This window comes from Rhinopithecus bieti, unplaced genomic scaffold, assembly GCF_001698545.2.
Source record: "Rhinopithecus bieti isolate Rb0 unplaced genomic scaffold, ASM169854v2 scaffold_110, whole genome shotgun sequence".
Classification (NCBI taxonomy): Eukaryota; Metazoa; Chordata; class Mammalia; order Primates; family Cercopithecidae; genus Rhinopithecus; species Rhinopithecus bieti.
The window spans coordinates 2136879-2160168 of record NW_016803311.1 but is presented as its reverse complement, the minus strand read 5'-3'; the positions used below and the strand labels follow the sequence as shown (position 1 = coordinate 2160168).

The 23290-nt window shown below is 39.7% G+C and overlaps 1 protein-coding gene and 1 long non-coding RNA gene across 2 annotated transcripts in view; one reads left to right on the top strand and one right to left on the bottom strand.

Moving 5' to 3' along the window:
- The window catches only part of PLBD1 (phospholipase B domain containing 1), a 68483-nt gene that overhangs the window by 31264 nt on the left and 13929 nt on the right, over positions 1 to 23290 (top strand). Inside the window, exons 4-6 of the mRNA XM_017873419.1 lie at positions 529 to 667; positions 4867 to 5007; positions 5783 to 5927. Of these exons, the coding sequence (XP_017728908.1) occupies positions 529 to 667; positions 4867 to 5007; positions 5783 to 5927 (425 nt within the window). The remainder of the gene's footprint in view (positions 1 to 528; positions 668 to 4866; positions 5008 to 5782; positions 5928 to 23290) is intronic.
- Positions 212 to 23290, bottom strand: part of LOC108530482 (uncharacterized) — a 25964-nt gene continuing 2885 nt past the window's right edge. The window contains exons 2-3 of the long non-coding RNA XR_001885847.1: positions 5686 to 6001; positions 212 to 345 (exon numbers count right to left, since the gene is read on the bottom strand). This is a non-coding gene — a long non-coding RNA (uncharacterized LOC108530482). The remainder of the gene's footprint in view (positions 346 to 5685; positions 6002 to 23290) is intronic.

Sequence of the window (23290 nt, the reverse complement as noted above, 5' to 3'; positions counted from 1 at the left end):
TTTTGCTACCATGCTAGGACAGAGGCATTGAGGCAGTTCCTAATAACAACTGAAATGGAATGAATCATAAGCTATGCAAATGATCTGAGAGGAATACAAACAGATATCAACCACCTTGCCATTAGATTTTGTCCAGTTGTTTAACTTTACTACTTCTACAACTAAAAGTAAGGTTAATCAACGTGTCTTTATTGACTTAGTGAAACGTTGTGGTTTTACACAAAATGCATTTGGATAGTCTCTCCTTGACATTTTTAGGTCTCGTATCACAGGTAGGTCAGCATCCCACTTGTGCTTTCGTTCTAGATACAGCACAGAAGAAGCTGTGAAAGAAGAATCAAAATCCTAGGGAGAAATTAAAAATCAGAATTTTCCCTGAAATCCTTTGAGTGACTGGAGTGTTACCAGATCTAGAATTTAAATCACATTAGCATAAGTGTCTGAGTATATAATCTCTCAATGCTGGTTTGATTTACCTTTGAATGAGTAACTATTGAGACTGTAGTGCAAATCTAATTTCTCTTCCAGGAAGCAAGATAAGTGGACCCGGAAAAATATCAAAGCATACAAGGATGACTCATTTTGGAGACATACAGGCTATGTGATGGCACAAATAGATGGTCTCTACGTAGGAGCAAAGAGGAGGGCTATCTTAGAAGGGACAAAGGTAGGATTTTAAACAAGCTTCTCAGAATTTACACAGTATGGTAAGAATATTGAATGTTATCTTTAAAATAACACTACAGTTTAGAAGCAGATCAAAGTAGAACTACAGTATAAATTCCTTACAGACACGAACTGTCATAGCTGTCATATTAGCACCTAATTTACAAAGTTACAAGCCCAAAACACAAGTAAGCCAACTTGTTTCTGTATTTTTTCAATCTCCCATAATACTGGGCTCAGGATTAGGTTAAAAAGCATGGTATGAATGTACTGGGTTTTTAACTAATCTGATAAAACTAGTGTTTTAGACTACATGCTCGTTAAGACAAGATGTTTAAGTATATAAGTTCTATGTTTCCCACACTCCACAACATTCATGTAAACACATATCCACACAAACACATATGCATTATAATTCTTGGGAAAGCTTTACTGACTCACTGAGGCTTCCAATGTACCATTTGATATACTTCCAAAAATTGTAGATATTTTGTTTCCTGGGATAATATATGTATAAATGAAATATGTATATTATATAACCTTTTGTCTATTTTGCCAGTATATATGTATATAATATGTATATTATATAACATAACTGTCTTTTTGCCTATTTTGACCAGTGTGTGTATATATATATATAAAATTAAGTGCACAGCTTTTCTTTGAACTTTTTGTCTATTTTGTCCAATGTGTGTATATATACATATATATGCACATATATACATGTACATGTCTGTGTCTGTGTGTATATGTGTGTATATATGTATGTATATACACATATATGTTGATAAATGTCAAAATAATGCCCAGTGAAAGCAGTGAGTTACAGAAACATGCATACAGTAAGACTCTAACTTTTTTTTTTGAGTCAGAGTCTTGCTCTGTCACCCAGGCTAGAGTGCGGTGGCACGATCTTGGCTCACTGCAACCTCTGCCTCCTGGGTTCAGGTGATTCCCCTGCCTCATCCTCCCAAGTAGCTGGGACTACAGGCGTGAGCCACCACGCCCAACTAATTTTCGTATTTTTGGTAGAGATGAGGTCTCACTATGTTGGCCAGGCTAGTCTCGAACTCCTGACCTCAAATGATCTACCCGCCTCAGCCTCCCAAAGTGCTGGGATTACAGGTTTGAGCCATTGCGCCCAGCCTATACGATATGACTCTATTTGTGCAAATTCAAAAAAGGTAGAATTTAAAAAATATATCTTAAAAAATATATATATATAGGTGATAAATACATTATATATAGGTGATAAATAATAGAGTGGCAGGTAATGAGCTACACAAAATTTAGCATGGTGGTTGACCGCTGGCAGAAAAGGAGAGAGATGAGATTGGAGACTTCTAAGGCACTGCTGATGTTCCATTTTTTAAACTGAGTTGACTACATCAGTGTTTATTTATTTTTCCTTAAATTGTATGTATACATCTTTATTCTTTCAGATGTGTAATATCATCTGTCCTTATGCTTCTAAGCAGCATTCCAACGTATGGATATATTATACAGTATAACAAGAGAAATGCAAATATCAATTACAGTGGGATACTGTTTTGCACCTATGAGATTCGAGATAAACTAAATGTTTAATATGTTATTGAGGATGGAAGAGTTTGATTTATTTATTTAGAGGCAGAGTCTCGCTCTTTCGCCTAGGCGGGAGGGCATTGGCTTGATCTCAGCTGCAACCCTCCGCATCCGGGGCTCAACCAATTCTCATGCCTCAGCCTCTTGAATATCTGGGAATACAAGCATGCACCACCCTGCCCAGCTAGTTTTTGTATTTTTAGTAGAGATGGGATTTCACCATGTTAGCCAGGCTGGTCTCAAACTCCTGACCTCAGGTGATTCATCGGACTCGGCCTCCCAAAATGCTGGGATTACAGTCGTGAGCCACTGCACCCGGCCAGAAGAGTATAATTTAAACAATTCGTATGAGAACAATTTGGCAATATCTATTAAAATCTAAATCACTTCTAGGAATTTATCCCACACATAGACTCAAACATAAGCAAAATGATGTGTCCAAGATTAATTATTGTGGCATTGTTTATAATAGCAAAAGACTAGAAGCCACTTGAAAACTCATCAAAGAAAAGACTAGTTAAAAATATTATAAAACATCCATACATTGGAATGCTGCTTAGAAGAGTGAAGACAGGCCAGGTGTGGTGGCTCACGCCTGTAATCCCAGCACTTTGGGAGGCCAAGGTGGGTGGATCACCTGAGGTCAGGAGTTTTAGACCAGCCCAGCCAACATGGTGCAACCCCGTCTCTACAAAAAACTACAAAAATTAGCTGGGCATGGTAGCGGGCACCTGTAATCCCAGCTACTTGGGAGGCCGAGGCAGGAGAATCGCTTGAACCTGGGAGGCGGAGGTTGCAGTGAGCTGAGATTGTGCCATTGCACTACAGCCTGGGCAACAAGAGTGAAACTGTCTCAAAAATAAGGAAATAAATAAATAAATAATAAAAATAAAAAGAAGAGTGAGGACAATTTTTACATCAATATAAAAACATTCCCAAACATTAAATGAAAGATATTAAGGCAAAAAAAAAAAAAAAAATCAAGGTGAACACAGTGCATATAAACACTACCATGTAATGTTTTTAAGAATTGTATTTACCTTTGGGAGGCCGAGATGGGCGGATCACAAGGTCAGGAAGATCGAGACCATCCTGCTAATAGGGTGAAACCCCGTCTCTACTAAAAAAAATACAAAAAACTAGCCGGGCGACGAGGCGGGCGCCTGTAGTCACCCAGCTCTTGGGAGGCGGAGGCAGGGAGATGGCGAAACCTGGCGGCTGGAGCTATGCAGTGAGCTGAGATCTGGCTGCACTCCAGCCTGGGGCCGACACAGCCAGACTCTGTCTCAAAAAAAAAAAAAAAAAAAAAAAAAAAATGTATTTACAAGACATTTTTAAAACTCTGGATCCAAGATCACGGTGCCAATAGGGAAAAATAAAAAATCAAAAAACTGGCAGTATATGCAAAAAAACTAGCAAAATGATTAACTAGAAATGGTAGTACCCGAGCAAATGGAGAACAGGTAAAGGAGGAGACTTTCTGCTATAAACATTATTATAATTTTTTAAATCTTGAATAATAAATGCATAACTTATTCAAACAAACAAAACAGAGATGATATTTATATAAATAAAATTGGATTGAGTTTTGCTTTGGTTTTAGTTTTCGGTTAAAATGTTATTTGTGTTTGTCTTCCCCCCACCTCTACTCCAAAACCAATTTGTTGATGCCTAACCTGGACCTGCTCCAGCAGACTGAATCTTCCTGGAGCAGTGCTCTCCAGTTTACACAAATTCATGTTCAAGTACAATCTGATAATTGCTTCAAAGTTAATGCTGGCCAGTCAGTTGGTCTTACAGTAAACACACAATCAAACCCAAAAGCTTCTTAGTTGAATGTTTTTGCTGTATAGCAGTGGTTCTTGTCTAAGAGTGGTTTCTCTCCAGAGAACACTTGGCAATGTCTTGGAGACATATTTGGTTGCCAAAACTGGGAAGCTGCCACTGATACCTAGTGGGTAGAGGCCAGGAATGATGCTAAACATCTCACAATGCACAACAACCGAAAAGAAAGTATTAACTGGCTCAAAATGTCAATAGTGCTGAGGTTGAGAAGCACTGCTGTAGAGTGCAAACAGAAAGCTCTACTTTACTCTCCAAGGAGCCACTCCCAAATTCCGTGGTTATCAAAACACGCCAAAACAGCTCTTCTAAACTATAAAGCCATAAAATTATTTTATAAGCTACAATAAAATCTAGCATAAGAGACCCTTCAAAACTAAATTTTTTTTTTTTTTTTTTGAGATGGAGTCTCGCTCTGTCACCCAGCTGGAGTGCCGTGGCGTGATCTTGGCTCACTGCAACCTCCACCTCCTGGGTTCAAGTGGTTCTCCTGCCTCAGCCTCCTGAGTAGCTGCGACTACAGCGCCCACCACCACGCCCGGCTAACTTTTGTAGTTTTAGTAGAGACAGGGTTTCACCATGTTAGCCAGGATGGTCTCGGTCTCCTGACCTTGTGATCCACCCACCTCGGCCTCCCAAAGTGCTGGGATTACAGGTGTGAGCCACTGCACACAGACTACAAGGGAATAATTTAATGGGACCCCAACAAGAGGAAAAACAGGAAAAGATGTCTGTCACAAATCGATGTTAAGTGCAGTCTTTGTCCTTTCCTAGCCAATGACCTTGTTCCAGATTCAGTTCCTGAATGCTGTTGGAGATCTATTGGATCTGATTCCCTCACTCTCTCCCACAAAAAACAGCAGCCTAAAGGTTTTTAAGAGATGGGACATGGGACATTGCTCCGCTCTTATTAAGGTAAGACATAGCAGCTCCTTTTGCCTTGTTCTTGTTCATACAGACTTTTTCTATATAGCGCCCAAGTGTAGCAACATCTCCTCACCCCTGGCTATAACAGTATATCAGCTCGTGGGTTCTTCTAGAAGTTAAGAACTGGAAGTAACTTTGATGGAGAGAATTTTAAGTACATGATGTTACATCTATGTCTTCCACCATTCCTCCCATGCTGTGTGCACCTGCCACTTCCACCTTCTAGAATCTTCCATTTTGTTTTTTTGTTTTGTTTTGTTTTTGAGCTGGAGTCTCACTCTGATGCTCCGGCTGGAGTGCAGTGGTGTGATCTCGCCTCACTGCAACCTCTGCCTCCCAGGTTCAAACGATTCTCCTGCCTCAGTTTCCCAAGTAGCTGGGACTACAGGGGTGTGTCATCATGCCTGGTTAATTTTTCTTGTTTTTTTTTTTTGGTATAGACAGGGTTTCACCATTTTGGCCAGGCTGGTCTCGAACTCCTGACCTCAAGTGATCCGCCTGCCTTGGCCTCCCAAAGTGCTGGGATTTTGAGCGTGAGCCACCATGCCCAGCTAGAGTCTTCCATTTTGAATGTTAGAAGGAAGAGTCTGTTTGGGGCCACATTAAAGGTTAATCTTGACTCCTTGGCCATATTTTTCAGTAATCAATATAGCAATAAACACTTACCTGAAAGGGCACAATCTCTGTATGCCTCTTACACTTAAGATAATTGCAGTCAGTTAGCTATGCACATCTGTGTAATCCACTATGATTCTGGCTGTAGGTTCTTCCTGGGTTTGAGAACATCCTTTTTGCTCACTCAAGCTGGTACACGTACGCAGCCATGCTCAGGATATATAAACACTGGGACTTCAACATCAAAGATAAAGATACCAGCAGTAGTCGCCTCTCTTTCAGCAGTTACCCAGGTAAATGAATTTAAAGAAACATCTGAGCACTTTGAGTACTATTCCCGGATAAAGCCTTAGTGAATCTGTGTTAACTGCAATGGGAGAAGACATGTTGAATGGTTAGTATATATTAACAAACAATCTGATTTTCAGAGTGCTTTTGAAGAAATATAGCTCAAATACTTTTATTTAATAGAATGACATAAACAAGGTTACTAGAATTGGCAAATAGAAGCCACTTTGTAAATGTAAATGGCTACATCTAAATTTATTTCAACAAATGCCAACTGAGTATGTATCAAGTACAAGACACTTTGCTAGGCTCTGCAGCAGAAGCAATGAAGACATACTCAGGTACCACCTGGAGGGCCTGTAGTGTTTCTTTTATTTACTGCAATATCCATAGCACTTAACCTTAGTGTGTGGCATCGAGTACTTAATAAATTGCCAAATGAATGGATGAATGAATGTGTAAGTTTATAAACCTTACATTATAGTCTGGAGGACAATATAAAGTGTAATATGAATAAGAGTAATAATATTACTGAATACTGTATGTACTATAAAAGAAATGTAACCAGTGTTGTCCATTCCAAGGGGGTGAGACTCACATCTGATTGTTGGGGAAAGGAAAGAGAGGATGACCTTTGAGATAGACCATGAAGGATGGCTAGAATTTGAAGAAGTAGAGATGGACGGGAGGACAGTCCCAGTAGAAGAGAGGTTGCAAATTCCTGGGTCTAAAGGCAACAGGCAGGTGATGTAAATGAATAAAGCAGGTCTGGTTTAAGAAAACAGAAAGTGGAGGCCGGGCGCGGTGGCTCATGCCTGTAATCCCAGCACTTTGGGAGGCTGAGGCTGGCGAATCATGAGGTCAGGAGATTGAGACCATCCTGGCTAACACGGTGAAACCTCGTCTCTACTAAAAATACAAAATGTAGCCAGCTGTGGCGGTGGGCGCCTGTAGTCCCAGCTACTCGGGAGGCTGAGGCAGGAGAATGGCGTAAACCCGGGAGGCGGAGCTTGCAATAAACCGAGATCGCGCCACTGCACTCCAGCCTGGGCGACAGAGCGAGACTCCGTCTCAAGGAAAAAAAAAAAAAGAGAGAGAGAAAGTGGAAACAATTGTAGCAAACATATGACCCATGGAAAGGAGGCAAGGATCAGCTTTCACTATCTGTTCTCCATCCAAGAATTTCCAGATCCTCCAACTTAAGATAAAAAACCATGTATTCAAAAAAACAGAACTCACTCTGTAAATCCAACAAAGGGTGTGTGTTAGCATGTGTTAGCCCCAGCCTCCTCAGGAAACATTAAGAGCAAAGTCAAGGAGAAAACACTAAACATCTAAGAGTTCAACTGGATACACTGTAACCAACATGACCTTTAATTACATATCTGTAACTTATGGGGTGGTTATACCAAACACCTGTCATATCTATCTACCTTTGTCAGAATATGTTTGGTCTTCCTATCAGAAATTCCTTTTTATTTTTAGAGTCAGGGTCTCACCCTATCACCCAGGCTGGAGTGTAGCGGTACAACGATAGCCCACTGCAGCTTTGACCTCCAGGGCTCAAATGATCCTCTCGCCTCAGCCTCCCAAGTAGTTGACACTACAGGCACACATCACCATGTCTGGCTAATTTAAAAACATTTATTTTATTTAGATTGGATCTTGCTACATTGTCCAGGCTGGTCTTAAGCTCCTGGGCTCAAGTGGTCCTCCAGCCTCAGCCTCCCGAAGTGCTGGGATTAAGGTGTGAGCCATCATGTCCAGCCCCTATCAGGAATTCTGACCAAGGGCATAACCCAGTATTTCTCTGTCCTTGTGACCTGATCCTTTCTTTGAAACCACTTTGATTTCATCTTTGTCTTAGTTTGCTTAGTTGTTTTAGCATTGAGGGGGACTAGGGACTCCTCTCTCTGAGTTAGACTGTGCTTTGATTCTTTCACGTTCTATTACACTGACATTTAAGGACAGCAAGAGACAGAGCAGTCCAGTATTCTTCCTCTTTCTCATCTTTGTGATAAAATGCAACATTCAGATGTTGTGTGCACTGCTTTGAAATCTCTGTGAAATACAATGCTCTCCAGTAGTGTTAACAGTCCTGGACCCCAGAGGTAGTGATGGAGAAGGTCATGGAAGATTTTCTTATGAAATGTATAATCCTGTTAACATTTGCATATGTATCCTTCCAGATGAGATACACAAATAGATATCATAGATAATATGTAGAGCTTTTTGGAGCAATTGAAACTCCAAGAGAGCAAAAGACACTTTTATATATACCCCAAGACATTTTTACAGGAGCCATTGGAACAGTGGGATTCATATTTTCTCTAACTGGGCAGCTTTGTTCTCAGCACCAAACAGGAAAAACATGTGCAGTCTCATTTATGTTACAAATTATTTTATTAAGGGACCAGCAACATTGGATTCATCGAATAGACATGACATAGAACTATGCTTTGTGATGAAGCTCATGCCATCTTAGCTGCTGAGTCCAGAACAAAGCTGGATGGCTTCCTTGTTTTTCTTTGATGGAGGAGTGCCATGGTAGATTGAATAGGTTAGGAATGTCAAGTTATTTTTTAATCAAAGAACACAGAGCCTGGAGGCTCTTCAAGATCTGTGCAAGGATATTAAGAATTCCTGAGTCAGCAGTTGAGAATAATGTACTGTGTTTTTGAAATTTGCTAAGAGTGTAGATCTTAAGTATTCTCACTACACACACGACACACAAAGGTAGCTATGTGAGGTGCTGAATATGTTAATTAGTTGGATTGTGGAAATCATTTCACAATGTATAGGTGTATCAAAACATCATGTAAACCTTGAATATATACAATTTTTATTGTCAATTATGCCTCAATAAGATTGGAAAAAAGAGGATGGAAGTGAAGTTAATTAGGAATTAAGCAAATAACTTGTGTTGACATAACAGTTTGTATGTTTGTATTAACATTAAATGAAGGCAATATAAAAATTAAAAACAAATGAAAAGAATTCCTGAGTCAGAACATACAGATCAACTCAAGAAACATTCCTGACTTGGCTGAGGCACGTTAGAGATGATGGTAACTGGGATGCTACAACTACCATCATGCTAAAGATACAGAGAATTCTGAGAATTTCATATGCTCCTATCCACCTTTTACAACACATCATGGCCTTCCTGCTATATTTTTTGGAGTGACCATCAAGATCATTGCCATGAAAAACGCTAAAGCTTCAAGACGGGGTATTTTGTGTGTTTTCTGAGGTTTGTAGGAAGGAAAAAGTCAGAGCTTGGACAGCTGCTAAACTCTTTCAACGTATGAAGTCCAACTGCTTTACTTTGGTGAGCCATATCTTTCTCGCTGTAAAATGAGGCTAATAGATTGCTTGCTTCATAAAGTTGTAAACATTATATAGTTTATTCATCAACAATTTTCTGTTAAATTGGGCTAGGCAAAGGATTGTTGATGGAGACTGGCATAGACACAATTCCTACTGTCACAGTTTACTTTCTGTTGAGAAGTAGAGGCCAATAAAAAAAAAATGACATTAGAGTGTGATTTTTGTAATAAGAGAAAGACTAGTCTGGGAACATTGAGAAAGCTAAGAGAAAGGAAAATTTAAGTCGAGGCACAAAACCAAGATAATTTAGCCAAGCCCAATGGGGATACAGTGGTAGAAAGTTCCTTGAGGAACAAACAGTATATGGGCAAGAGACAGCAATGAAGAAGGCCAGAGAGAGGGAATGAGGCACGACATGAGGCCCCTAAAGTGACAAGTGAAAGGCACATGAGTAGATTTGCACTTGTGGATTATCTGGCCCGTTAGAGGAGGACAAGAGAGGCTGCCAGCAGAACATTGAGAAGGCTGGTGCAATAATCCAGGCAATTCAAACCACCATATTTTGTAAATGGTCAATCAGCATATGGATGGAAGCTTGATAATCCCTCTTCAAGAGGATAACAAATATGACTGCTGAATTACTGAAACACAACACAACGTTATGTGTCCTCCTGTTGTCCTTGCAAGAATCCTTGAGGGATAATTACCTAATAAGAATTGTCAGGACACTCCCCAAATTGTACTCTAGCATGGGAGAATAGAAGGAACAATGGTAATCCTTCACATTGATCAATAATACAAAAGGATTTGCTGCCTTCAGTATGCCCAAACGTATTGAAGCCAGTCTCATGCTGTACGTTCACCAGAGCCTCAGTTCATTCCATAAAAATAGAGGTGGTTATAGGTTAAGAAAACAGAGTAATTTGTATTAATTTAGAAAGAATTTAAGGTGATTTGGTTGTTTAACAGGCTTGGTCTTTTTTAGTCTTTTCTAAAAATACAAAGTGGAGACTGAGGAAATTATTTCACCTAAAGAGGCTAACATGCAATACCCAGGGAAGGTCAAAAGTATACCAAAGTATATCAAGTGCTGATAACCTCAGTACCACCCTTAGGTCTGGGCACAGGAACCCCCACCCTCCCAGCTTGGAATTACCTTCCTGAAAATTACCTAAATTCCCCTCCAGCATCCTGAGACCGGCCAGGCTGGCAGTATCTTGACCTGTGTCTCTGGGCATCCAGTTTAGAAAGCTCCTTTCCAGAAAATTTCTAAATCCCCCTCTAGTACCCAAGACTGACCAAGATGGCTGAGCCATCCAGGTCAGCTTCTTGAGCCCAGAAAACAATGCACATGAGCCTTTGTCCCATATCTCCCTATCTGGGGGCTCTTCTCCACTCCTGCCCACACATGGGTTCAACAAGATGCCCCAAGGAGCTCTGGGACTCAAGCCTATGGCCTGGTCCTGGTAAGCAGATTCCTCTAGTTGGCCCTCACAGTATATATTTTTTGCAAGATGGTGCATAACCTAGCTGTCAGAATGGCGGTCACAATGAGCTGGGGTGGCTCTCACGTCAGAGCATATGTTCAGGGATCTATGCTACCGAAAGCCACCTCTTACCCTTGGGTTTCAGCATGCAGCAGGGGAGGACAGTAAAGCGAAAGCGAACTTCGACCTATGAGCTCCACATCTGGCCCGTGTGGTGGCCTCCTCACCCCTGCAGCTGTGCACCGTGTGTCAGGCAGTCCTTGGGGTGGGCTAGGCCTGGCCCCTCTGAGGCCTTTTGAGAACCTTGCTCTACAACACAAACGGGCCTTTGTAGCAAATCTTTTGCTGCAGTTGATGATGTGACTTCCTACTGCCTTGAGTCAGTCTTAAAACAGATGGATTTTTCTTGTGGGATTGGGACAGCTCTTCCAGCTTGGCTTACAGGCTTCTCACCTATCCTGCCCACTGGTACCCGTGGGTGAGGAGTGAAGGTGGGGAAGGGTTCAGCATGAAAAGAGATCAGGCTCATGAAGACTTGAATTGACTTAAATTGTGAAGACTTAAATTATGAAGACTTCGCTTAAATTTTCCTGGGGCTTTGAGCCTATTCTTTTATCTTCTTATGTACCTACTTTCAAGTACATGCACTTAACATTTAAACGGGCTAAGCAGGCTCATGCCTGTAATCCCAGCAGTTTGGGAGGCCAAGGCAGGTGGATTGTCTTAAGCTCAGGAGTTCAAGACCAGCATGGGCATCATGGCAAGACCCCGTCTCTGCAAAAATACAAAAAAATTAGCCAAACGTTGGTGGCTTATGCCTGTAATCCCAGCTGCTTGGGAGGCTGAGGCTGAAGAACAGCTTGAGCCATGGAAGCAGAGGTTGCAGGGAGCCAAGATAGCACCACTGCACTTCAGCCTGGGGGACAAAGTGTGGCCTCATCTCAACAACAGCAGCAACAACAACAACAACAACAACAACAACAACAAAGAGATTACATTCTAGGGAGGCAGCAATTAGCCTAAAGAGTCCAACAGAAAACATGTTGATCTATGTTTACGCTGTAAAATTCCCAGTGTAGCTTTAGTGACCATAAAAGTATCATTCACAATTTTTTTAACACTCTGGTAAGATTTGCATTTGTGATCAACATTAACAAAGCATAACAAGGATTTTTGAGTCATTAGAAGCCAGGATTCACAGGTGGCATGATAGTTGTTGCAGAGTCATTAAGAGAATGGTGTTAGGGAACTGCAGAGGCAAGGAGATCTGTGTTGTTTGAATACAAACAGGTTCCAAAAAGTCATGGTTTTGTAATAACAGTATTGCTACCTTTTTCTCATGACAAAAAATAGAAACTTAGCCAGGAAGAATGCATTTAATAATAAAGAATACAAAGAGATGGTACCTGGATACTATAAAGAATCTTCACATGCACTGATTGGACAATAGACAAAACAGAGTGCCTTTCTCTGCCCACCATCCTAAATCTTCAATGATAAATCATCATACCTCACATGTACCTATGAATTTTAAATATATGTTTTAATCAAATTGTTTGTATAGGCAGGGGTCCTGTTAACACAAACAAACAAACAAAAACACTTGCCTGAGGCACTGGATACCCCCAAAAAAGTGACTTTGAATAGCCTTGTTCTAGAAGTTTCTGTCCCTAACAAGAAGGGTTTTGAATACATGGTCTGTTTTGCCTAGCAACTACTGAGGCTAAGTAAGGAAGGTAGAAGCCCTGCACTAGCCCTCCCCGTACACGTACTTATTTTGGCAATACAAATCAATAATCAAGGAGGTAAGACAAAGAGATAAATCACTAGAATACGATGGCACTGAAATGGCAGCCAATACAACTGTGTGAAGACCTCAGCACAAAGATCTGATAGTTTTAACCAATTCAGAGAAAATTCACTTGTCAACAACATTGAGTCTTCCAATCCACTAATATAATCTATTTGTTTATTTAGGTCTTTAATTTGAGTCATATTATGTAGTTTTCAGTATTTAGGTCTTACATACCTTTAAGTAAGTTAAATCCTAAGTTATGTTTGATGCTCCTGTAATCAAGATATTTTAAAATTCTTTTTTCAGTTGTTTGTTCTCATGTATATTTATTGATTACCCATTGTTACATAACAAATTGCTCCAAAAATTAGTGGCTAAAAACAATAATGATTTAGTTACTCATGGTTTCTGTGGATCAGGAATTTAGATAGGGCACAGTGAGGATAATCTGTCTCTACTATGAATGGGGCCTCAGCTGGAAGACTTCAAAGACTGAAGGGCTGAAATCTCTGATAGCTTAACTGAGACTGGAGTATGGGCTTCTAAAGCGATTTACTAACATAGCTGACAGGGTGGTGCGGGCAATTCGTTCCTCTTCACTTGGGCCTCTCCTCAGAACTGCTTGAGTGTCCTTCATGGCAAGACCCCTGACTTCCTCCAGACCAAGCCATCCAAAAGAACGAGGCAGAAATAGTAATGGCTATTGTGACCTCACCTCAGACGTCAACACTCACTTCCACCAGGTTCTATTAATTAGAAGCAAGGTATTATGACCAGCGCACACTCAAGGAAAGGGAATTAGAATCCACCTTTTAAAGAGAAGGGTGCCACATAAGTTGTGGAAATTTGAAAACTACCACAATATAGTATACCTTTTTTGTACATTATTATCCTGAGATCTTTTTAAGTTCACATATCACTTCTAATAGCTTTTTTTATAGATTCCTTAGGATGTTCTATATATACAATCATGTCATCTCTAAAGACAGTCTGACTTCTCCCATCCCTTGTATGTCTTTGTTTTTTTTTGTATGATTGTGCTGGAGAAGACCTCCAGAATAACGGAGACCGTAAGTGGTGAGCATGGAAATCCTTGCCCAATTCCTGACCTGGGATGAAAAGTATTGTCTTTCACCATTAAGTATGATGTTAACTGCAGATTCTTTGTAGATGCCCTTTGTAATGTTAAGGAAGGTCCCTGGTCTTCCTACTTTATTTAATATTTTTATCAATAAATGAGTGTTGCATTTTTCTGAATTCCTTCTCAGCAACTGTTGAAAGGATTATACGAAGTTTTTCCTGTATTAATATGATGAGTTACATTGATTGATTTTCAGATGTTAAACCACTTGAAATTCCTGAGTTAATCCTCACTTAGTCATGATGTGTTATTCTTTGTATTTATTTTTAGTTCAATTTACTAACATGTGTTAATGATTTTTTTCATATGTTTCATAGTATATATATGTATATTATAAAAATAAACCACCATACATTTTTTTTTTTTTTGAGACAGAGTCTTGCTGTTACCCAGGCTGGAGTGCAGTGGCACGATCTTGGCTCACTGCAAGCTCCGCCTCCCGGGTTCATGCCATTCTCCTGCCTCAGCCGCCCCAGTAGCTGGGACTACAGGGGCCTGCCACCACGCCCGGCTAATTTTTTGTATTTTTAGTAGAGATGGGATTTCACCGTGTTAGCCAGGATGGTCTCGATTTCCTGACCTTGTGATCCGCCTGCCTGATGGCTGTTTTTATGTAGCAATTAATGTAGGCATTCCTGCTTTCAGGTTCAAGTGTGAATCAAAGCATATTTTAATTTGCTATCACAAATGGAATGTCTTTACTTTCAAACTATTTGTGGTTTTGTGTTTGCTGTATGTCTTTTGTAGACAGATAATTAGTACATTTTGCTTTCTTTTCTATCAAGTTTGAGTCTCTTACTTTTGATGGAAGTGTTTGGTCCATTTACATTTACTGTAAATATTTATATATTTAGATTTAAGTCTGCCATTTCACTATTTAGTTCATTTCATCTCTATTTTGTTTCTCTGTTCCTCCTTTCCTGTCTTCTTTTGTGTTAAACATTTTAACAAAGATTTTCTAACAAAATAGTCTATATTTTAATACTCTAGTTGGCTTTCTAGCTATATTTATTGGCATTTTTAAAATTGTTGTCCCTGGGGCTTGTGATATGCATCTTGAACTCATCACAATTTATGTAAAGTTAATAAGCAATTATGTCTACTAAAAAGTATATAGGAACCTAAAATGGTAATTATCCCATTTAGTGCCTTCCATCCTTTATGCTATTGTTGTCATATATATGCTACATCTATGTATGTTATAAATACACCAATATGGTGTTAAGATTTTTTACTTAAAAACTTACTGTCTTTTAAAAAATTAAAACAAGAAGTGTGCGTGCATGTGTGTGTGTGTGTGTGTGTGTGTGTGTGTGTTGAGAAGTAAGCTGTTAATTATATTATTTTCTGCTCTAATTTTTTTCTGCATTTAGATTTTTGGTGACTTCAGCTTTCTGGTGGGCTAACTCTAGTCTTCTTTGTGGTTATTTTAAGTTTGTTGTGCTGATAGGAACTGTAAATTAATGTTTTTCATTAAAGGTAGGGCTTTTTCACCACTTATAGCTTCACATATTTTTTCCTCTTTTCTCTCTCTTCTTCCTCTGGGACTCCAGTCAATTATCCATCAGATGCTATACATTTTTGCACAAGTCTCTGGGGCTTTGTAAATTTTATTTAGTTTGTTTTTTTTTCTCTCTGTTTTTCAGATTGGTTGATTCCCATTAATCTTCTATCTTCAGGTTTTCTTTGTTTTATTTTTTCTTTTTAAATTTTATTTATTTATTTTGAGATGGAGTTTCACTCTTGTTGCCCAGGATGGAGTGCAGTGACGCAATCTCAGTTCATTGCAACCTCCACCTCCCAGGTTCAAGCGATTCTCCTGGCTCAGCCTCCCAAGTAGCTGGGATTACAGGCATGCGCCACCACGTCTGGCTGATCTTGTATTTCTAGTAGAGACGAAGTTTCACCATGTTGGCCAGGCTGGTTTCCAACTCCTGACCTCAGGTGATCCACCTGCCTTGGCCTCCCAAAGTGCTGGGATTACAGGCGTGAGCCACCGTGCCCAGCCATAATCTTCAAGTTTTCTAATTCCTTCTTCTGCCGTCTCAAATTTACTGTTGAAGTATACAGTGAATTTTTCATTTCATTTACTGTACTTTTCAGGTCTAGAATTTCAGTTTTGTTCTTTTTTTAATTTCTAATTTTATGTTGAGATTCCTTCTCTGGTAAATCTTAATACCATATTTTCCTGTTTTGTCTTTTTCCACTAAACCCAATATCAAGGCCTACTTGGAAACAGTTTCCAGTGACTTAAGTGTGGGGTCATATTTTACTTTTTCTTTTGAGGTGACAAATATACCAAATACCATGACTTGATCATTACACAATGTATATATATATTTAGTATATTCTTCACCACAAACATTTATCAGTTCCTTATGGTAAGAACATTCAAAATCCTCTTTTGTAGTTATTTTGAAATATGTAATTCAATATTGTTATTGTGCCTGGTAATTTTGGTTGAAATGTGGACTTGAAAATAGCACACCATAGTGTCTCTGAATGTGTATTTTGAGAATTATGTTTTATTTTATTTTAATTGACATATAATTGTACATATTTATAGGATACAGTGTGATGTTTTAATGCATGTATACATTGTGTAGTGAACAAATCATGGTATTTAGAATATTCCTCACTTCAAACATTTATCACTTTCTAATGGTAAGGACATTCAAAAATCTCTTTTAGTTATTTGAAATATATAATATAATATTGTTAACTATAGTAAGCCTACTGTGCAATAGAATACCAGAACTTTTTCCTTGTATCTAACTGTAATTTTGTACCTGTTGATTAAACCTTTCCAACCTTACCTACCCTCCCCAGCTGCTGGTAAGCATTGTTCTACTCTACACTTGTATGAGATTGGCTTTTATAGATTCCAAATCTGAGTGAGATTGTGCAGTATTTGTCTTTCTGTGCCTGGCTTATTTCATTTAACAAAATGCCCTGAGGGATCATCCACATTGCCACACATGACCTAATTCGATTCTTTTCATGGCTGAATAGTATTCCATTATACATATATGTATCACATTTTCTTTATCCAGTCATCTGTTGACAGACATTTGGGTTGATTCCATACCTTGACTATTGTGAATAGTGCTGCAATAAGCATGAGAGTGTAGACATCTCTTTAACATACTTAATTCATTTCCTTTGGATAAATACCCAGCAAGGGGTCTAGTTTCATTCCTCTCCATGTAGGTATCCAGTTTGCCGAGCACCATTTATCAAAGAGAATTTTTTCCAATGTGTGTTCTTAGTTTCTTTGCCAAAAATCAATTTGCTGTAAGTGTGTGAATGTATTTCTGTATTTTTTATTCTGTCCCATTAGTATATATGTCTATTTTTATGCCAGTACTATGCTGTTTTGGTTATTTAGCTTTGTAGTATATTTTGAAGCCAGGTAGTGTGATGTTTCCAGTTTTGTTTTTTTTTGCTCAAGATTGCTTTGACTATTTGGGGTCTTTTGAGGTTCCATACAAATTTAAAGATTTTTTTTCTCTTTTTATGAAGAATGTCATTGGTATTTTAATAGACCTTGCACTGAATCTGTATATTGCTTTGATTAGTATGGACATTTTAAAAAATATTCCTCAAATCCTTAAACATGGAATATCTTTCTATTTGTATCCTCTTCATTTCTTTTGTCAACATTTTATAGTTTTCATCATAGAGATCTTTCACCTCCTTAGTTAAGTGTTTGTTTTTGTAGCTGTAGTAAATGGAATTGCTTAATTTTTTTCTGATTGTCTACTATTGCCATATAGAAATGTTATAGATTTTTGTATATTTATTTTGTATCCTGCAACTGTACTCAATTTACTTATTAGTTCTAATAGTATTTTGGTGAAGTTTTCAGGGTTTTCCCTATATAAGATTACGTCATTTGGAAGCAGGGACAGTTTGATTTCTGCCTTTTCAATTTGGATGCCCTTTTTATCTTTCTCTTGCCTCATTGCTTTGGCTAGGACCTCCAGTATCATGTTAAATAAAAGTGGGGCATTTGTGTCTTGTTCCAGATCTTAGAGGAAAAGCTTTCAACTTTTCCCCATTCAGTATGATGCTAGCTGTGAATTTGTTATATATGGGCTTTATTGTGTTGAGTTACCTTTCTTGTATATCTATTTTGTTGAGAGTGTTTATCATGAGGGGATGTTGAATTTTTTTAAATGTCTTTTCTAGATCAGTAGATTCAACATCCCTTCATGGGTTTGTTCTTGATTCTGTTAATGTGATGTATTATGTTTATTGATTTGCATATATTGAACCATCCTTGCATCCCTGGAACAAATCCCATTTATTATGGTGAGTGACTTTTTTTAATGTGCTGTTGAATTCAGTTTTTAAATATTTTTTTGAGGAGTTTTGTATCTATATTTATTAGGGATATTGGCCCATAGATTTCTTTCTTTGTTGGGTCCTTGTCAGGTTTTGGAATCAGGGTGATGCTGGTCTCATAGAAAGATATTGGACATATTCCCTCCTCTTCATGTCTTTTGAATAATCTTCAAAGGATTGGTATTAGTTCTTCTTTAATATTTTGTAAAACTCTTCAGTGATGCCATTGGGTCCTCGGCTTTTCTTTTTTGGAAGACTTTTTATTACTAATTCAATCTCATTACTTGTTATTGGTCGGTTCAAATTTTCTATTTCTTCGTGATTCAATTTTGGTAAGTTTTATGTGCCCAGGAATTTATTCATTTCTTCTAAGTTTTCATATTTGTTGGCATAGAGTTCTCCATCTCTCTCTCCAAACTTAGGAAGTTTCTGCTATTATTTTGTTAAGCTTTCTGTGCCCTTCTCCATCTCTTCTCCCTCTCAAGCTTCTTTTTCTTTTTTTTTTTAAGATGGAGTCTGGCTCTGTCGCCCAAGCTGGAGTGCAGTGGCGCAGTGGCACAATCTCGGCTCACTGCAAGCTCCGCCTCCCAGGTTCACACCATTCTCCTACCTCAGCCTCCCAAGTAGCTGGGACTACAGGCACCCACCACCGCGCACAGCTAATTTTTTGTGTTTTTAGTAGAGATGGGGTTTCACTGTATTAGCCAGGATGGTCTCGATCTCCTGACCTTGTGATCCGCCCGCCTCAGCCTCCCAAAGTGCTGGGATTACAAGCGTGAGCCACCGCGCCCGGCCTCAAGTTTCTATAGTGTGAAAATGTGTTTGCTTAATGGTGTCTCATAGGTCTCGTAGGCTTTCTTCACTCTTCAAATGAAGAGCTGTCTTCAGTTCAGAAATTCTTTATTCTGCTTGGTGTAGTCTGCTGTTGGAAGTTTCCATTATATTTTTTCTTTCATTCATTAAAGTCTTCATCTCCAAGAGTTTTTTTTAAATGATATCTCTGTTGAATTTTTTATTCATATCATGAATTGCTTTTCTGATTTTATTGAATTGCCTATCTATATTCTCTTGAATTGCACTGATTTTCCTTAAGATCATATTTAAAATGTTTTTTATGCAATTAGTAAATTGCCATTTCTTTAAGGTCAGTTATTAGAGAGTTATTGTGTTTTTTTGGTGGTGTCATGTTTTCTTGCTTCTTCATATTTCTTGTGTCCCTGCATTGATGTCTGGGCATCTGATAGAATGGATGCCTCTTCCAGTTTTATAGAGTTGTTATCATAAGGAAAGATTTTTGCCTGCAGATGTGTCCAAAGGTGTCAGTTGTGTAGGGTGCATTGGCTTTGGTTCCAGGTGGATGCAGGAGTGTAGTCACCATGCAGTTTTTTCAGCTGTAGTCAATGTTAGCAATTTCTATGGATGCCTCAGTGGCATCCTAGCCTGCAGGAGTTTGTATGGCAGCTCTGTCAAGTCATATGCATGGCCTTTCTGCTGGTGGCAGGGGTGCCAGGTTGTTTCATGCACCATGTGTGGACAAGGCCTACTCCAATAGGATTAGACACAGTCTCTCCTCTGGGGGCAGGAGTGCCAGGCTGTTACACACAAGTACATAGGGACTGCTCCTTCAGGGTAAGGTGTGGCCTCCCTGCTGGGTAGGATCATCTGTTCCTTGGGGGTCAGGACACCACATGGGCTCAGGCACCAAGGTGATGGCTGTTTCGCTGGGCCTGTGCTCTGAGTTATTGAGGTTGAGGTGCTGCAGCCACAGGGATGGGGAAGATGGAGTGCCTCCTAGGCAGCATATTCCTGGTGGATAGGAAACAGTAGCTGCTCGACTGGTGAGTGGTGTGCTACTGTTTACAAGCACAGTGTACTTGCAGCAGAGCCTCAGGATGGGGAGAAACAAACAGTGGTTACTGGCCCTCCAGAGCACAGTGCACTGTAGTAGTGGCGCCGGTCTCAAGATGGTGCTGTACCTCAGCAGCTTAGATCACAGAGGAGAAGGTGGCACAGTGTGGGCTCATTCTTTATAATACAGCCATGTGAATGCCAGGCAGCTCCCTAGAATGGGTTCATGGTTTGTGAAAACTGCAGAATTCTCAAGCAGCAAAGACTAAGTGTTTGCATCTTTAATGGAGATTGCTGGGAGTTCTCCTGCTCACCTTTTCTCCATAGGGAGACTGCCTCCTGGTTTCATACCAATCCTGACTGGGAAGACGGAGTGGCAAAGGCAGAATGTTTCACTCTTTTTTTTATGCAGCCATCCCAAGTCTCCATGCTCCACTGGGTCTCTGCAACTCCCTTATTGTACTCCTTTGGAACACTTTAGTGTTCTCCTTTGGATACTCTAGTCAAAATATAGCTGTTTATTCACCATTTTGGTTCTTTTTTTTTGTGGGGAAATGAATGTTAGGCACCTCTAGTCAGACATCTTGCTGAAGTCACTTGTTTTACTTTTTGTTTTTAACAGGCAATTACCTTGCTTGCACTCAAACTTCAACGTACGTCACCTGCACAGTGTGCAGCAACCAATGTCCTTCCTCAGTGTTGCTTACTTCCAGCTGCTGCTTCAACCTGGTCCTCTGGAGGTTGCTCCTGCATCTGTGTAATTTAGCAGCCAGTGAAAGATGTTGGCAGCTCATATTCATATTATAGAGCTAACTGTCTTTGTGATTTCCTTGATCCTAAGGTTTCCCCTATATTCCCATTTGGTTTTCCAGTTCTTACCTTTGTCCTCTGACAGCTTGAGGAATTTGAGCTGCATATGAGTTGGGAACCCTGACAGTAAACTCACCTATCTCAATTCTAGAGCAATTCTGTCTTACAAGGGAAAACCTTCTCATTTCTTTCTGTTTTCACCCTGGGCTCCCTGGCGTTTCCCACATTCATTCACAGTTAGTGGTCAGTCAGGGAACTGGACAGGGTTCATATTCAGATTTTGAATCTCTGCTCTTGTAGTTCTCTTGCTCCCAAAATTTTCTTCTTAAATTCTCAGCTGTTCTGCAACACTAGACTTTGACCTCGCCATTTCAAACCAGAACGACTGTAGTTTTCCATAACTAAAGTTGGGTATGGGCTATATATTAGTTTGCTAAGGCTGCCATGACAAAGACTGGGTGGCTTAAACAACCAGAAATTAATTATTCTCCCAGTTCTAGAGGCTAAGAGTCCCAGATCAAGATACTGACAGGTTTGGTTTATTTCTTTGACTTACAGATGGCCACCTTCTCACTGTGTTCTCACATGGCCTTTTCTCTGTGTGTGCATATACCTGACATCACCTCCTGTTTTTTTCTAATTTATGTTTTTATTTTTTTATTTTTTGAGATGGAGTCTCACTCTGTCACCCAGGCTGGAGTGCAGTGGCATGATCCCAGCTCACTGCAACCTCCACCTCCCAGGTTCAGGTGATTCTCCGGCCTCAGCCTCCCAAGTAGCTGGGACTACAGGTGTGTGCCACCACACCTGGCTAATTTTTTGTATTTTTAGTAAAGTTGGGGTTTCACCGTTAGCCAGGATGGTCTCGATTGCCTTACCTCGTGATCCACCTGCCTTGGCCTCCCAAAGTGCTGGGATTACAGGCGCGAGCCACTGCCCCCGGCCCACTTCCTCTTCTTCTAAGGACACCGGTCATGTTGAATTAGAGTTTGCCCATAAGACCTCAGTTGACCTTAATTACCTTTTTAATGCTCTGTATCCAAGTATAGTCTATTTTCAGGTACTGTGGGTTAAGACTTCAACATATGAATTTCGAGGAAACAGAATTCAGTTCATATCAGGGGTTTAGGAATACATGCAGGCAAGGAAGCCTCATACTCCATCTTAACCAATGCTGTACTAACGTTCTGTTTCTCCCTGCCTTTGGTCATTCCTAGTATCTTCAAAGCATTGCTTTAAATAATTTTATACAGTTTTATAATTATTATTTGTGGGAAAATCACTCAATTTTATCATGCTGCTATTATTGGAATACTCGCTCTTGATACCAGCTTTTTTAAAATTTTTAAATTTTTTTTGGCCAGGTAATCATAATACCCTAGTGCTTTTCATATTAACAAAGAGTAGCACAAGAGCTCCTTTTAGATGGTTTTACTAACCTTCAGGACAAGTAAGTTATTTCTCCTTTGAGCTTCCTAGGTACCCTGTGCATAATTTCTTCAGAGCCCATATTCTGTATTCATGTCTGTGTCCCTGGAGGAGCACAGAGCCTTGCATATTATAATCATTGAATAAATATTTATGGAAGGAAGTAGAAAAGAAGGAAGGAAGGAAGAAGGATTAGAGGAAAATCAGAAAGGAAGGAGATAGATGATGTCCACTTTGATGTGGACATGGTAGGAACTGTAGGAAAGAAAGATGGGCAATAAAACATGGAGGGGGTGGGGACTGCCTAAGAGATCACACTTCCGATTGTAACTTGCTTTCTATTCATCCTGCCCTCCCTTTCATACCCTGGATTTGAGAACAGAAGTCTAAGATGTTCAGGAATTGTAAACAAGGGACTTTAGATGCAAAACCTAAGTGTTCAGAAGAGGACTTGTTACTTGAAGAGAATCCTTTGTAGTAACCAGATGATAAATAACATGAATGGAACCTGACTAGTTTTATGGGAATTAGGCAGAATTTAAATTTTAAATAAATTACTATAAGCTTGTGTTCAACTTGTTATTAAACAGAAAGGAAAACAAAAAACCTGAATGTGTTTAGCCCCTACCATGTACCTGGCTCTGTCCCTGACACTATGCTAAACGTTTCGTTTTTGTTTGTTTGTGGGGTTTTGCTTTCTCAGACAGGGTCTCACTCGGTCACCCCGGATGGAGTGCAGTGGTGTGATCTCGGCTCACTGCAACTTCCGCCTCCCAGGTTCAAGCGATTCTCATGCCTCAGCTCCCGAATAGCTGGGATTACAGGCGTGTGTGACCACGCCTGGCTAATTTTTGCATTTTCAGTAGAGACGTGGTTTCACCATGTTGGCCAGGCTGGTCTTGAACTCCTGGCCTCAAGTGATCCACCTGCCTCAGCCACCCAAAGTGCCGGAATTACAGGCATGAGCCACCGTGCCGGACCAACATTGTTTTTATTATGTCATTTAATGTTCATAAAAACCTAACAAGAAGGGTATTTTTAAAATCAGCTGTCCACCATTAATTTCTAGTACTGTATTTTCTTAACAAGCATACAGAACATCAAACTTCTCTTCAGACAAAGTGCAGTTCTTTGACATACTTTTTTTTTTTTTTTTTTTTTTTGAGACGGAGTCTTGCTTTG